This window comes from Bufo bufo, chromosome 3, assembly GCF_905171765.1.
Source record: "Bufo bufo chromosome 3, aBufBuf1.1, whole genome shotgun sequence".
Lineage (NCBI taxonomy): Eukaryota > Metazoa > Chordata > Amphibia > Anura > Bufonidae > Bufo > Bufo bufo.
Window position 1 is genome coordinate 158,131,326 of NC_053391.1, and position 14,441 is coordinate 158,145,766.

At 43.6% G+C, this 14,441-nt stretch overlaps 1 protein-coding gene across 2 annotated transcripts in view; it reads left to right on the forward strand.

Annotated features, from left to right (window-relative positions):
• The window catches only part of LOC120994865 (acetylserotonin O-methyltransferase-like), a 178,729-nt gene that overhangs the window by 30,318 nt on the left and 133,970 nt on the right, over positions 1 to 14,441 (forward strand). For both annotated transcript variants that reach the window (XM_040423732.1, XM_040423733.1), the window contains exon 3: positions 13,635 to 13,764. In XM_040423732.1, coding sequence (XP_040279666.1) covers positions 13,635 to 13,764 — 130 coding nt within the window. The remainder of the gene's footprint in view (positions 1 to 13,634; positions 13,765 to 14,441) is intronic.

Below are 14,441 nucleotides of genomic sequence, written 5' to 3' on the forward strand. Positions count from 1 at the left end.
GTTTGGAGCTAGTTTACAGGCACCCCCCATGGTGCCAATTCTCCTCCCTCCTTGGCTCTCAAGGTTGCAATGTGAATAGAGTGGGGGGAGGGGAACTGTAATTTAAGCTTGCTGATGGAGCCAGAGCTGTGAGAAAAAGGAAAACAAATTCTGTTACAGTACTGTAGGCAGGCCACAACTGTAGCACTGAAAGGTGTCCCTCTCACCCACACCATCCAACAGCACAGAAAAATGGTACAGTACTGTACAGTACAGATCAGTGCACAATATTCTACTTTACTGAAGTTCAAACAAACACAAATTTGAAAGCAACCATTCTTGACTTTGTCCACCAAAGATTCCTAGGGGACAATGTTCAAGCTTGTAGGGACAAAGTTAATGAATTCCTACGGATGTCTCGAGAATGCCCTTGGAAAAAGTTGCAATAAAGAGTTACAATGTTAAATAATACAGTAGCATGTAATGTACAGTAGTTAATGTGCTGTGAACACTGCAGAAATAAACTATACATTATGTGTGAAAAAAAAATAGTGCCTTTTGTGTTTGTTTGAACTTCAGTAAAGTAGAATATTGTGCACTGATCTGTACTGTACAGTACTGTACCATTTTTCTGTGCTGTTGGATGGTGTGGGTGAGAGGGACACCTTTCAGTGCTACAGTTGTGGCCTGCCTACAGTACTGTAACAGAATTTGTTTTCCTTTTTCTCACAGCTCTGGCTCCATCAGCAAGCTTAAATTACAGTTCCCCTCCCCCCACTCTATTCACATTGCAACCTTGAGAGCCAAGGAGGGAGGAGAATTGGCACCATGGGGGGTGCCTGTAAACTAGCTCCAAACCCCAACTGGCAGAGTATGCCTACAGCACAAGTATCATTCTATTGTAATTCAACATTACAATACTGTATGTTATTAGCTTTTTGTGGAGAATACAAAATAAAACTGTACACATTAAACATAAATAAAAAAAAACACACACAAATACTCAAAGGTACAGGTATCTTTAAAATGTAGCTTTTATTGGCTTTTTTTGGGAGAATACAAAATTATACTATTATTATACAATGCTGGTATCATATTTATTCCTACTGAGACACACAACCACTTTATCCCAATATGACATGCTGGTGCAGGTCCCTGAACGCACCCTGCATGCATTCTGGGACCCGCACGCATGACATATTGGGATATAGCGGCTGTGTGTCTCAGTAGAAATAAATGGGATGCCAGCATCGGGATGCATGCAACACTTTAAACATCCCCAAGCCAGTAAAAGACAGCTCTGCGTGCTAGACGCATGTCTGCAGCATGTCCACTTCACATATCTAAGACGGAGGTGTTAAATACGGCATTGTTATGCAAATGAGCTACGTGATTCCTCACTTGCAGACACTGAGACAATGAGCTCTGGCTACAGGTCCTGACTCTTGCCAGCACCTTCTCTTCAATCATGACGTCAGACCAGCCGGGACTAGGAAGCTCCTGTCGGGTGGAGATCACTCCGCCTGACAGGGAAGTGAAGCATCACTCGCACCGTTCTGCTGCTACTCTGCAGGTGTGTAGAAGCGGTCTCCTGTGAAGCCCCCACCAGCAGGGAACCAATGACTTTGTGCACTCTTCTATGAACCTAGTTCTCCTCTATGTGCACTCCTCTATGAACCTAGTTCTCCTGTGAAGCCCCCACCAGCAGGGAACCTGCACTATAATGGATTTTGTGCGGTCTTGGCAGCAGGCCTGCAAACTTACTTGTGAATTTTCAATTCTATGACCATAATCAGCCAGCACCATGGCATGTTTGTCACATTGTGATAATGCAGCTCACATTAGGACTGCCAGCACCGCTTGTTCATATATTAATAAAAGCAGTATGCCACACTAATCTCCAGCTTTTTCCATAATAGTGAGGGCTGCAGGAGTATAGGTACTGTACAGACTGTACTCGAATATACAGGAGTGAACTCTATTAAGTAAAGACACACAAAAAAAAAAAAAAAAGTTAACGGGGGAATCGAACCCTAGACACTAGGTGTTACAAGGCTGACACGCTGCCGCCGGACCACCAGCAGTTTTACTTGTTCATATGCCCAAGAAATTGACACACTCTTCTGCAGCCACAGTAGTACTGTAGTGTGACGACAAATAGAAAACAAAGCGTGCATGACACCTAGCGGTGAAAGTGATTTAGGCAGGAATCCAGAGGGAAAAAAAAAATGAATGAGCGACACAGCTCGGTGCTGTCTCACGCGACAGGGCTCACAGAGGGTCAATATCGCCGATGCAAACACAGTTTTATGCACAATCTCGTGATCACCTACTGTATATATGTGTGACTAGTATTTCCACAGGCCAATACCCATCCTATTGGTAGAGGTACATGTTTGTCTAGGGATGGTACTGTTTTTGTAATATTACATTGCATATTCTTTCCTGATACTATCTTTTTACAGCTACCTAGATCTCTATCTCAAATATTTGGCTTAGTCTTGTTCTGCATTTTTGCTTGTATGCAGGGAGGCAATAGTTTCTCATCACAGGTGAAATTATAACATATTTCTGCTGCTGTAACAAGACCTGTAATTATTTCTATCATATTACTTTGCAGAGTCTCATATGTAGGACAGTTATAACAAGCATGATAAGGATTTACATATCCATATTTAACATCATGATCCTCCAAATCTGTGTCATTCAATTGGGAACGTAGGAGCCCCGTCCATACATCTACTGGGGTGGGGACTGCTACCAGACATGTCTCCAAAATGTTAGATGCAGATAAAGTGGTTCGGAGACAGAAATCAGTTAAGTTCTGAGTTTTGGCCAGGTACAGCTATAAGTTCTCCTTTGTCTTCCACAGATTGTCTTCCCCCCTGCATTCCGTTTTCAGGTATGTCTATCTATTCCACAGCCATGGGACAGTAAGTAGGAGACCCAAAATTGCAATTATTAAGGCACTGCATCTCAGCAATCTCGAGGAATTTCCCGACTGTGTCATCTCGTTGGGGGTCAAGGCTGTCTGCCTCTGTTAGTACCCCTTCTGTATCTTCTTCGAGGTCAAGGCTGTCTGCCTCCGTTCCTGCCTCCTCTCTTTCTCTCACAAGCTTCACTCGGGTGGCAGGGATCCAAATTGGAGATTGTTCAGTCAGCACAGCTGTTCTGGTTACTGCAACCACGGTAGTAGGTGGGCCATATACGAAATCACCTTGAGCTCTTCCTTTCTTCAGTGTTTCGACCACCACCTCATCCCCCACCCTGTATGGGTGGGTGGGTTCCTGTGGAAAAGAGGGAGACTTACAAGCAACTTTGTCCTCAGTTTTGTTAAGTACCTGTATCAATTTGGTGACATATTCTTCCCTTATTAAATCAAAGTCTCCTCCCTGCACTATCATTGGGCCCAGGGGGTGGGGAAAGGCCTCCCCATGAGTATCTCAATGCTGTTATGTCCTACTTCGTGGAAATGTGCTATTTAAGATGGAAGCACTGTGTTGGGGAATGCATAGCTTCCCCTCTTCGCAGACTAATCCTGTCTTAGGATTTTTCTGCAATACTGGATAACACCAGTCTTGCTGTTCCTGTTCAGTGGCATACCTTTGAAGATCAGTAAGCATTTGCAACATCTCAGGGGTTGGAGGTGCCAGACATGGCATCTCCCAATGGTTACACAAACCTGTGAGGTTGCATTTGGCCACTCGTTTCGCCACCTTATCTTCCAGCGCATTGCCCTATGAGACATGATCCTTACCATCTGCTGCCGTGAATCCTCTCCTCTGCCAAATCATACCATAGTCCCACACTACCCCATGTGCGTACCTACTCTCAGTATAGATGGTGACCGGTCTGTTAGCATGTAGAATACATGCTCTAGTGAGTGCAATGAACTCAGCTGCCTGCTGTGTTGAGTGTTGATGCCCTTGAGTAGGCCTACAACATCATGAGTAGTGTGCAAAATGGTGTAATGTCACATTGTGAAAGGAGTTGCCAACTCTACCATCATAGCACAGGCTGCAAGAGAACACAGACATGCCGGCATCCCTTGAACAGGGATGGGCATTACCTTTGAGAAAAATACACAAGGACGCAACTTGCCTCCGTTTTCTTGTGTCAGTACACCCGCCATGTTTTTAAAATTTTGGCGTGCAAACATGTGGAAAGGCATATTATAGTCAGGGAGGCCCAGCCCTGGACTCGACATGAGTGAACATTTCAGATAATCAAATGCATTGTACATTTTAGAAGACCATTTAATCAAATCTGGATTTTCTTCCAGAGTGGCTTGCCTCAAAACATTGTCATAGTAGGAGCAATCAGGAATCCATTGTCTACAGTAGTTTATCATACCAAGGAAAGATAACATTTCTTTCTTAGTGTGCGGGGTGACCAAACCTGCAATAGACTGGACTCTTTCTGTGCTGATTCTCCTTTCATCTTTTGTGAGGACAAAGCCCAAGTATTCAACCTGCATTTTACACCATTGCATTTTCTTAAGTGCAACTTTGTGACCACATCCTGACAACCATTATAACAGTGATAAACCATCCTGAATGCTGGCCTCCGCTGACATGCTACACAGTAACAGATCATCGACATATTGCAGCAGCACAGAACCTTGGGGGGGTACCATGGTTCTAACGTGACTTGGAGGACTATGCTGTACACTACAGGTGAATCAGCATATCCCTGGGGCATTCTGCACCAGGTCAGTTGACGTCCGTCAAAGGAAAAAGCAAAAAGTAGTCTGGTTATCTTATCAACTGGGATAGAAAGGATGCATTTTTCAGATCTATCACACTGAACCAAACAGCGTCTGCTGGAATGGCATATAATAATTGAGTGACATCAGGTACAAGAGGGGCTATAGGCACAATGTTGTTGTTGATGGCCCTTAAATCCTGTACAAAGCGAATAGTACCATCTGCCTTTGTCACTGGATTCACGGGCGTGATGTAGGGTGAAATCACCTCTTCCAGGATTCCCTTTTGTAGGAATTCTTCTATCATTGGCCTAAGTCCATCGAGTTTCTCTTTTGACAACGGGTATTGTTTCTGGAACACTGAGATGACACCTGGTTTCACAGTAGTTTTGTAAGGTGTGCAATCTATGAATCCTGTGTCATATTCATTTGAAGACCATAATGCAGGGTTAATGTTATTAAGTTCTGGGTGGTCCTATATGTTTGCAAGAATCAGTGGCACTGGTGTAGAGATTGGAATGAGATCTGAGTGTACTCTTATGCCCTGATTCTTTGCTCATACTTGCAAGTCAAGCTTAATGAACAAATCTCACCCAAACAGGCTGACTGGGCAATCTAGTATAATGCTAAATACATGATCTGTGATGTATTTCCTGTCCATGGTCTCGAGTGGTAGTGAGTCAGTTTTGAAAGGTTTTGTCAAAACCCCATTAATTCACATAGAAGGCTCAGATTCTACTTCCTCCCACTCTTAGTCATCTAAGTCCACCCCTTTTAGTCAGACGCTTCTGTCTATCATTAGTGTCCCAGCTGCCCATGAGAACAGAGCTCAGATGTTAAGCACAACACTTAACATGTAACACGTAACTGCAAACACTGAAACAAACAGATCTGACAATACAGACATGAACACACAAAGGGCCCATAAAAACTTTTCATTGACTTCAATTAAAAAAAATGTACAGCTTGATCAATGCTGTTGGCACCAAATAAAACCAAAAACTTTGAAGAAAAATAAAATAAAATTCTCAATGCGCATATTATATGAAAACAAATACCGTATTCCATACGCATTCACATTTTCATGTACTCATTTTCACAAACAGCTCATAACCACGCCCTCATACATAAAAACTGAATTGCATACACATTGCAGACATCTCTCAGTCTTCACACATTTTCAACCCACTACAACTCAAAGCCACACCCATTCACATTCCACTGAATCATTTGTCTTCCAACCCAGTCACACAATTTCTTTGTTGCATTCCAAAACTTGCAGCACAGACAAACACAGCTTTCCTGGAAACAGATAGCCACACCACACCCAGAATTGCTAATGGTCTGTCACTATTATGCTGCTTTTTCCAATGTCTTCTGGTCTTCACTCTGTGATTAATCAATTCTTATAAGAAGACAATATACATGTTATAATCATACAGTAATTTTGTTAAACCCATATCATCTTATATGCCAGGTGGTCTTAGTTAGTGTTTGCACATATATAATAATTTTTTTGTTAAAAGCTGGATTGTTACACATATAACATCATTTATTCTACATGATTCCCTCCCCCATTTCCTTTGCCTTGCGTCTCTTATCTCAAGAATGTCTCTTTGTTTAAGGGGAAGTGAATCCATCCATCACAGAATGTTCAACTTAAATATGCCTCAAACTTCTACAGATACTGCACCAAACAATACTTATCCATTAACTGACCAGACTATGGGTCTTCCCTATTTCCCTATTTAAACACACACATATCATTAGGGTAAAAAACCTTAACCAGTTCATTTCTGAACATTTAACACAAGTCCTTTCTGATTGCAGACACTGGGGCACTTTTTTTCTTGCTAGTGCCATCAATTAACTTCCTGACACTGCTCTGTTTTCTCACTCACCAGAGCCCCCCCTTCACCATCACAGGAGTTCTGATGTACACAGTCTGTAAGCTCTAAGTTCACAGATTCTTACAGATTTTCATCCCCATTGCCAGCCAGTAGTTAACCCAAAATACATCAATTTGACAATAACAGTGGGATGTGACCGTACACTTACCACCCGGTCAGTATCTCACACAGACAGATAATCTTATCACTTCTAAAATACTTATACTATATATACATAAGAGTTAATCCAAGCTTGTAACCTTCTGTTCCCCGAACAGTATTTCTTTAGTGCACTTAATATTTACCTGCGGTGACATGGGTTCCCAGAATCCCTTTTTAAATCACCTTTTAGCTCCCTGAGCTTTTGCCTGTGTCCCTGACACAGCAACCTACCAAAATCATAAATAGATGGTTCAACTTACGCGGCCAGTGCCCTCAGATCAGACGGAGGACAAAAAGTGATGTCGTTCACACCGGACCCGAGGATGACCCTCTCGATCCCGGACATGAGCCCCCAATGCTGTTAGGCAATTTAGACTCTTTGCCTATTGTGTCCCTGACACAAGACTTTCGGTGGTAAGCTTGAATTAAGTATTTTCTGGTACCAGGAGGGTGAATCAGATTAAACACCAAACACGTGCCTTGTTCCAATTCACTCTGTTTATTCACTGCTTGCAAACACTTGATAAAGGGGGGTTGAACTTCCTTTACATCCAATCATATGTTAGCATTTGTTTTAACCTATAGCATGAATACACATGAGCTCTGCATTAACATAATAGATGACTCATAGTAACAGCATTAACCAATCAGATATAAACACATATGGGCTACTATACATTGAGTGAGAATTACCTTCTAAAGGTATGAGTATTTAAACTAAGGAATGTACGGGCCTCTTGAAACTGCACAGGAAGTTTCTCACATTCCACAAAAAAGGGAATCTTGAAACAGTGCACTGGCCAGATGTAATCGTAATACACATTGCTAAAACAGACAAAATGGAGTTACTTATACCCCATCAGTTGCCTCACAGCAAGTCTCATTGTCTTCAGCACACAGGAGCAAATCATCCACATATTGTAACAGGACCACTGAGTCGGGCGGTACCAAGTTTGCAAGGACAGATTGCAGAGCCTGTGTGTGTATACATGGTAGGGGAGTTCTGAGCTCCCTGAGGCAAGACGGTCCAAGTACAGTATACTGGTTACCCTTAAATGTAAAGGCAAACAGATACTGATATTCTTGGTGCAACGGGGCACTAAAGAAAGCATTTGCCAGATCTATCACTGTGAAACACGTAGCAGTGGATGGAACTTGTGACAATAAGGTATGTGGGTTTGGAACTATTGGAGTTTGTAAAATTGTCACCTTGTTAACTTCTCTAAGATCATGAACCAGCCTATAACTGACAGTCTGTCCCCCAACTGGTTTCTTCCTTATTGGGAACAACGGGGTATTAGCAGGGGATACTGTTTTTATCAATACACCGGCCTGGGCAAAAGCATCAATTTGACTGGCCACTGCTATCTCCTGGGCATGACTGAGGGGTACTGCTTCACTTGATGGGGCTGACATGCAGGCTTGAGATGCACAGTAACTGGAGACACGGGGAGTTTCCCTATGTCTGTTTTTGATGTTGTCCATAAATCCTTCGGTACCACCTCAAGAACAGCCTGCTCTACAAGGGTTAATTCTGATGGTTCAGTCTTAGGCAGGGCTAGTGTCGCTATTTAGGGACATAATACTTCCTCTGGGGAAAATCTTCATGGGTAGTGCCATCAGGGTAAAAGTGTATGTGGGCTCTCAGAGCTTGCAAAATCAGTCCCTAAAAGAGGTTCTGGCAGGTTTACTTTAACTAACAATTGGGCAACAACCGTACTGTCTTTTATCTTTAGTTTAACTGGCTCAGATTCACGGACAAAAACTGTTCCTCCCGTAAATCCCACAGCCGGTACCTAACAAGGGGTTAACTGGTAAGGCTGCAGTGTGAGCTGCCTCCCCCGAGCCTGCACACCGGGCTTCTCCTCTCCATACCTTAGTTTCAACCTCATGAGCTACTTTTATCCATATATCAACCACTTCTTCACATCCATGATCCTTTTTCCAACCACAATGTGTTCTAATGAATCTTTCCTAGACTAGCTTCCTTGGAGCTTCCTCCCTAAATCAGGGTGCCACCGCACTAGTACTCCTATGGTTAAGATTCCCATACTTCATCCCTGGCTTCTCCAACACTCTGTCCACATTTTTCATACCATCTTTACCTGCTCTTTCCTTCACCAATGTTTTGGCTGTCTTATAACCTTCAGGTATACTAAAATTATTCTCCATTGCTCTTCAACTGTACCAGAACAACTATAGAAAGTAGCAAAAATCAAACGTCTGTTTCCCCTCAGTTTTCCCCAGAGCTTCCTCACTATATTCACCTAGTGTACTCTGTACTGAGATTTATTATACAAATCAAGTCTACAAACTGGACATCGGAGTCCAAGGACTTTGATTTCCCTTTCCATAATATTCTGCAATTTTCCAAACACAGTAAAGAACAAACAAAACATATACCATGACTCCTAAAGCCAGACCAAAAACATCCCAATCAAAGTTAATCATGATCCGAAACTAAACCCAACAATTATAGGTATTTTAAACTTTTAAGGTTCTTTATCAATATGATCTCGACTGTAAAAGGAATTTATACGTACGTTCCTTCAACAATCCCTCGAGCCAGACAGTCAGTCAGGGAGGCACAGATACAATGTAAGATAAAGTCTCTTACCTTGCAGAGCTGCCTTTTTATCTGTACGTCCCCGTCCGGATTATCCAAGTTGTCGGGAGATCAATGAAGTGTCCTTTAGTCGAGCCCCTCGTTGAGGCGCCAAGTTTTGTTGGGGCAAAACCCCCATCTCTATAATTGTCCCAGTCCCAATTTAAATATTCTCATGAGAACTCAGAGAGCTAACACAGACACATTGCTGAATCAAATACACTCTCATACTTTATTCCATACAAGCATATATCTTTATACAGATAATCAAAGACAAATCTGGCACACCACCAAGGGGGTGGAAATCAAAACTAACGATTTGATTGGTTATTCATAAAAGGTAATACTTCCACATCATACTAAAAGAATTCTAATTAATTGAGAAGTCTATCCGAAACTGAGAAACCAAGACATAACGTTCTTGGACATCAAACTCTGATAAGGGGAGCCAGGGAGCTGCCTTACCCTGGCCTTGAAGCCAGGATACACAGAGACTCCCCCCCCCCATCCTTCGCAGCTTTCTCAGTAATTTTCCACATATGTGCAAGATGGTAGACATATTTATACAAAATGGATTCTCATCCCTCACAAACATGAGAGTGCAGACAGGTTAAGTGCGTGACATGCAATGTAGCAGAACAATGGGGGGGAAAAAGCAATGACGTGAACGGCAACTTTTTAAAGAGGTGGCATAGAAAGCAGAGTAATGTCTTCTTAAGAGAGAATGATTCAACAAATGTATTGAGTGATATTTGTTAAATTTGGCACAAATTATGGTAACTCAGAATTCTGCAAAACTGACATTAAAGGGATTGTTTGCCTATCCAACATTTATGACCTATCCTCAGGGTAGGCCATCAATATCAGATAGGTGGGAGCCTGACTGCTGGCACCCGACCGAATACATCTGCGACACACGACAGCGGTAAGGGCTCCCTTTTTAGTGATATTGTCGTGATGCTAGTTGCAGTGAAGCAACAAGGGCACAGGGCCCCTTTTAGCGATATGTTAGTAGATGGTACCAAAGTGTAGGAATGTCAGAGTGGTGTAGGATGGCCTAAATGTCCCTTTATGTTTTGTGCACGTGTCACGGTGCCCCTACCTGGATATGCTGGACCCCAGGCGTTGTCGTCCGAACAGTGGCGTAGCGTGGGTTGCCAGCACCCGGGGCAAGCCAAGTATTGTGCCCTCTTCCCCAACCTGTGACCACGCAACTTTTAACAAATAATGCAGTAGATGTACAAAACACCACAGATAACACAGGGATAACTCTCTGAGTACAGATAATGTAGTAGATGGGTGTGAGGCCCCAGAATTCAGAACACGAACAGCGTGACCAGAAGTCTGGGGCCAGGCTGCTACAGTGTGGGCCAAATTCTATATCCACCCCCCCAAAACAGATATTTGGATGGACATAACATACATTGCCATGAAATATATAGGAGAATACAGCACCATACCTGTTACATCCAGTGACATCTCCTGTGATGTAGACTTTCCTCAGCATCTTCATGCGGAGATAGGACTGTCATGATAACTTCATTCAGCCGCGTCTCGTCTCTGTAGAGTTTCACAGAAAATGTTTTCGATTTCTCACTTTACTATCATCCTCAGATAACAGACCTCCCCTTCCCTCGTAGTGTCCATAACTATAATGCCCTCTGTATAATTATAATATATATTGGCCCCTCTGTATTATTATTATTATTATTATTTACCCCTATGTATTATTATTATTATTATTATTATTATAATGGGCCCCTCTGTAGTATTATAGTAATAATTATGCCCCCCTTCAACCCCTCCAGCATACAGTCCCATGTGAGATACAACCTTCCCCCTGCCTTTAGCCCCTCCAGCATACAGTCCCATGTAAGATAATCACTCTCCTACCTTCAGCCCCTCCAGCATACAGTCCCATGTAAGATACATCACTCTCTTGCCTTCAGCCCCTCCAGCATACAGTTCCGTGTAAGACACATCACTTCCCTGCCTTCAGCCCCTCCAGCATACGGTCTCATGTAAAATACATCACTCCCCGCCTTCAGCCCCTCCAACATACAGTCCCATGTAAATAATATCACACTTCCTCTCTTTGCGTCTGCCTTCAGCCCCTCCTGCATACAGTCCCATGTAAGATACATCACACCCCTGCCTTCCAGCCCTTCTTGCAAACAGTCCCATGTAAAATGCATCACTCGTCCTGCCTTCAGCCCTTGCAGCATACAGTCCCATGTAAAATGCATCACTCCCCCTGTCTTCAGCCCCTTCAGCATACAGTCCCATGTAAAATACATCACTCCCCTTGCCTTCAGCTCCTCCAGCAAACAGTCCCATGTAAGATACATCACTCTCCCACCTTCAGCCCTTCTAGCATATAGTCCCATGTAAGATACAACCCCCCCTTCCTTCAGCCCCTCCAGCATACAGTCCCATGTAAGACACATCACTTCCCTGCCTTAGCGCCTCCAGAATACAGTCCCATGTAAAATACATTACTCCCCGCCTTCAGCCCCTCCAACATACAGTCCCATGCAAAATCCAAAACTCCCCCTGCCTTCAGCCCCTCCAGCATACAGCCCATGTAAATAATATCACCCTCCCTCTCTTCACTGCTGGCCTTCAGCCCCTCCAGCATACAGTCCTATAAGATACATCACTCCCCCTGCCTTCCAGCCCTTCTTGCAAACAGTCCCATGTAAAATGCACCACTCTTCCTGCCTTCAGCCCCTCCAGCATACAGTCCCATGTAAAATAATATCACCCCCCTACCTTCAGCCCCTCAGGAATACAGTCCCATGTAAATAATATTACCCCCACTACCCTCTCTTCAGACCCCTCTAACATACAGTCTCCAGTACAAGGATTATTCCTCCTCCCTTCAGCCACTGCAAAAAGCCCCCCAAGTAAACATACCAGTCAATATTCTCCTCCACACACTAACCTGCAGCCTCTGCTCCTCTCTCCAACAACGTGCTCTGTAGAATCTCCTGCAAATATTGAGGCCCCCGCCCCCTGGATGACGAGACTCTGCCTCTTCCCCCGACATCATACCTCCTAGGAGCAACTCCATTCTAGTCACTACGGTCACTCTACTGCCTCATAGGTTTAAGGCCACTAGCCTGAAGTCTATGAGCTATGAGGAAGAACAGAGGGGACGGGAGCCATAGGCTCCCGTGGCCCTCATTGAAGTGCTTGCTGCCTGGCGCCCCTGCAATTTTGCGCCCACGGCAACGCCCCTCCCCCCCAGCTACACTACTGCGTCCAAAGCACAGCAAATAGGAAAAATAGTTGAGAGATTTGAAGAAATGATTGAGTCGAGATGTTGTATATAGTGGAACAGCAACTTTACTTTCAATAAATCTTCTTAAAAACAGTTTACAGACTTTATCTTTGTTTCCAGCAGGCTTTGGCATGAACGGTGGCAGGCAAACTCCTCTTTGCTATGTCAGTTGCTCTATCGCTCTGCTGTGCTAACAGGCTTGCTATAGAATTCAGCTTCTTTTTTAGGCTGTACTTCACTTTGTAATCTGGTCTGTCTCTAGCTTTGTCCAGGGAACACTTTACTCCTGGTTTCTGAGGCTTCAGGCTTCTGCCTCCATGTCCAGCTGAGCTGAAGGTGCTCTAGCTGGCCTAAACAAGGCTTGTCCAACAACACAGGCTCCTGCTTCCTTCCCCTTGCAGGGGTACTCTATACAATGACTCTTAAGTAGCTAAACTCCTCCCTTGAGGGAGAAAATAGAATGGAAAGAAGGTTCTATTCTATGTAAGATAGCTCTGCCATATATGCTGTCACCTGCTGGTGAACCAGGCACATTACAGGTGAACATAACAGCTACATAACAGATTATGAATGCACAGTGTACAGGAGCTGGAAATAAGTGCATAGGATGACATTAGGTTAACCATAGGAGATAGTGGCGGGGTGCAAAGGTGGTAATGCACCGCTGGGGCGTTACACATCAATCCTGTCCAATTCACTTGAATAGGAGGGAGCTGTCCAATTAAAGTGAATGGGATGGAGGACCTGCAATTAAACCTGCTCGGCATTGCAATTTCATCAGCAAGCTAGTAAAAAGTAAAGAGAACATAGCGCTTGTACGAGTAGTGCGTTCTCTTCATACAGCTTATCAGCTGGGGCCCACGCTGATCTGATATTGATGACCTATCCTGAGAATAGGTCATCAATATTGGATAAACAGACAACCTCTTTAAATATTCCCTTAATTATTAATCTCCCCAAAAGTTTAGATGTAGTAGTGTGAAAGGGTTAATTGATATTTTATTTTTTAAGGTTATTATTCCAATACCGATGTTTCCACCATGTACTTGGTAAAGTCCAGTCCTAAGACGCTCTATTACATGGCGATGTATTTATCTAAAGTCACATATATGTGCTGGCACTTCTTACCACAGGCTGTAAGGTAAGTCTGTTAACATATTTTAAAGATGATAATATTTCATATTAAAGGGGTTATCCAAGACTAAAAATGTCCCCCATATGCCCGGGCCCCTCACACTGAATCTACTTACCTGGCTCCCCGCTCCCTGCGTTGCTCCTGGTCCCCGCACCGCCATTGCTGCTTCTCCCCACCGCTCAGGTGAAAACATCTGGTGTCGAGGGGGGAGCAGCCAGTGGCAGGTAGTGACGGGGACGAGCCTCCCCAGTATCGCAGGTGATGCTAGGGACGCTCATCCCTGTCGCCGCCTGCCATTTTCATCTGCGCACAGGGAGAAGCAGCAGTGGCGGTGCGGGGACCAGGAGCATTTATTATTTGTTTTTTAGCAAATGTAATAATAAAAGTTATATTTTATATGTAAATGGCCTAAAACAGTATCATTATAGCAATGTGCTAATGGAATAAATTGTATTAAATGAGATTCTGGGCCACTCTAGGTGTTTGTGACACAAAAGTGGATCAGGAGCGGTGCAGGGAGTGGGGAGCCAGGTAACTATTTTGTGTGAGAGGCCCAGGCATATGCTGGACATTTTTTAGTCTCTGATAACCCCTTTAAGTCACAACGTTCCTTCTGTGCTTGGACTGTGTAATTCAAATGCAGATTCATAAAGATGCAGCATTCTTTAATTTGACACACATTT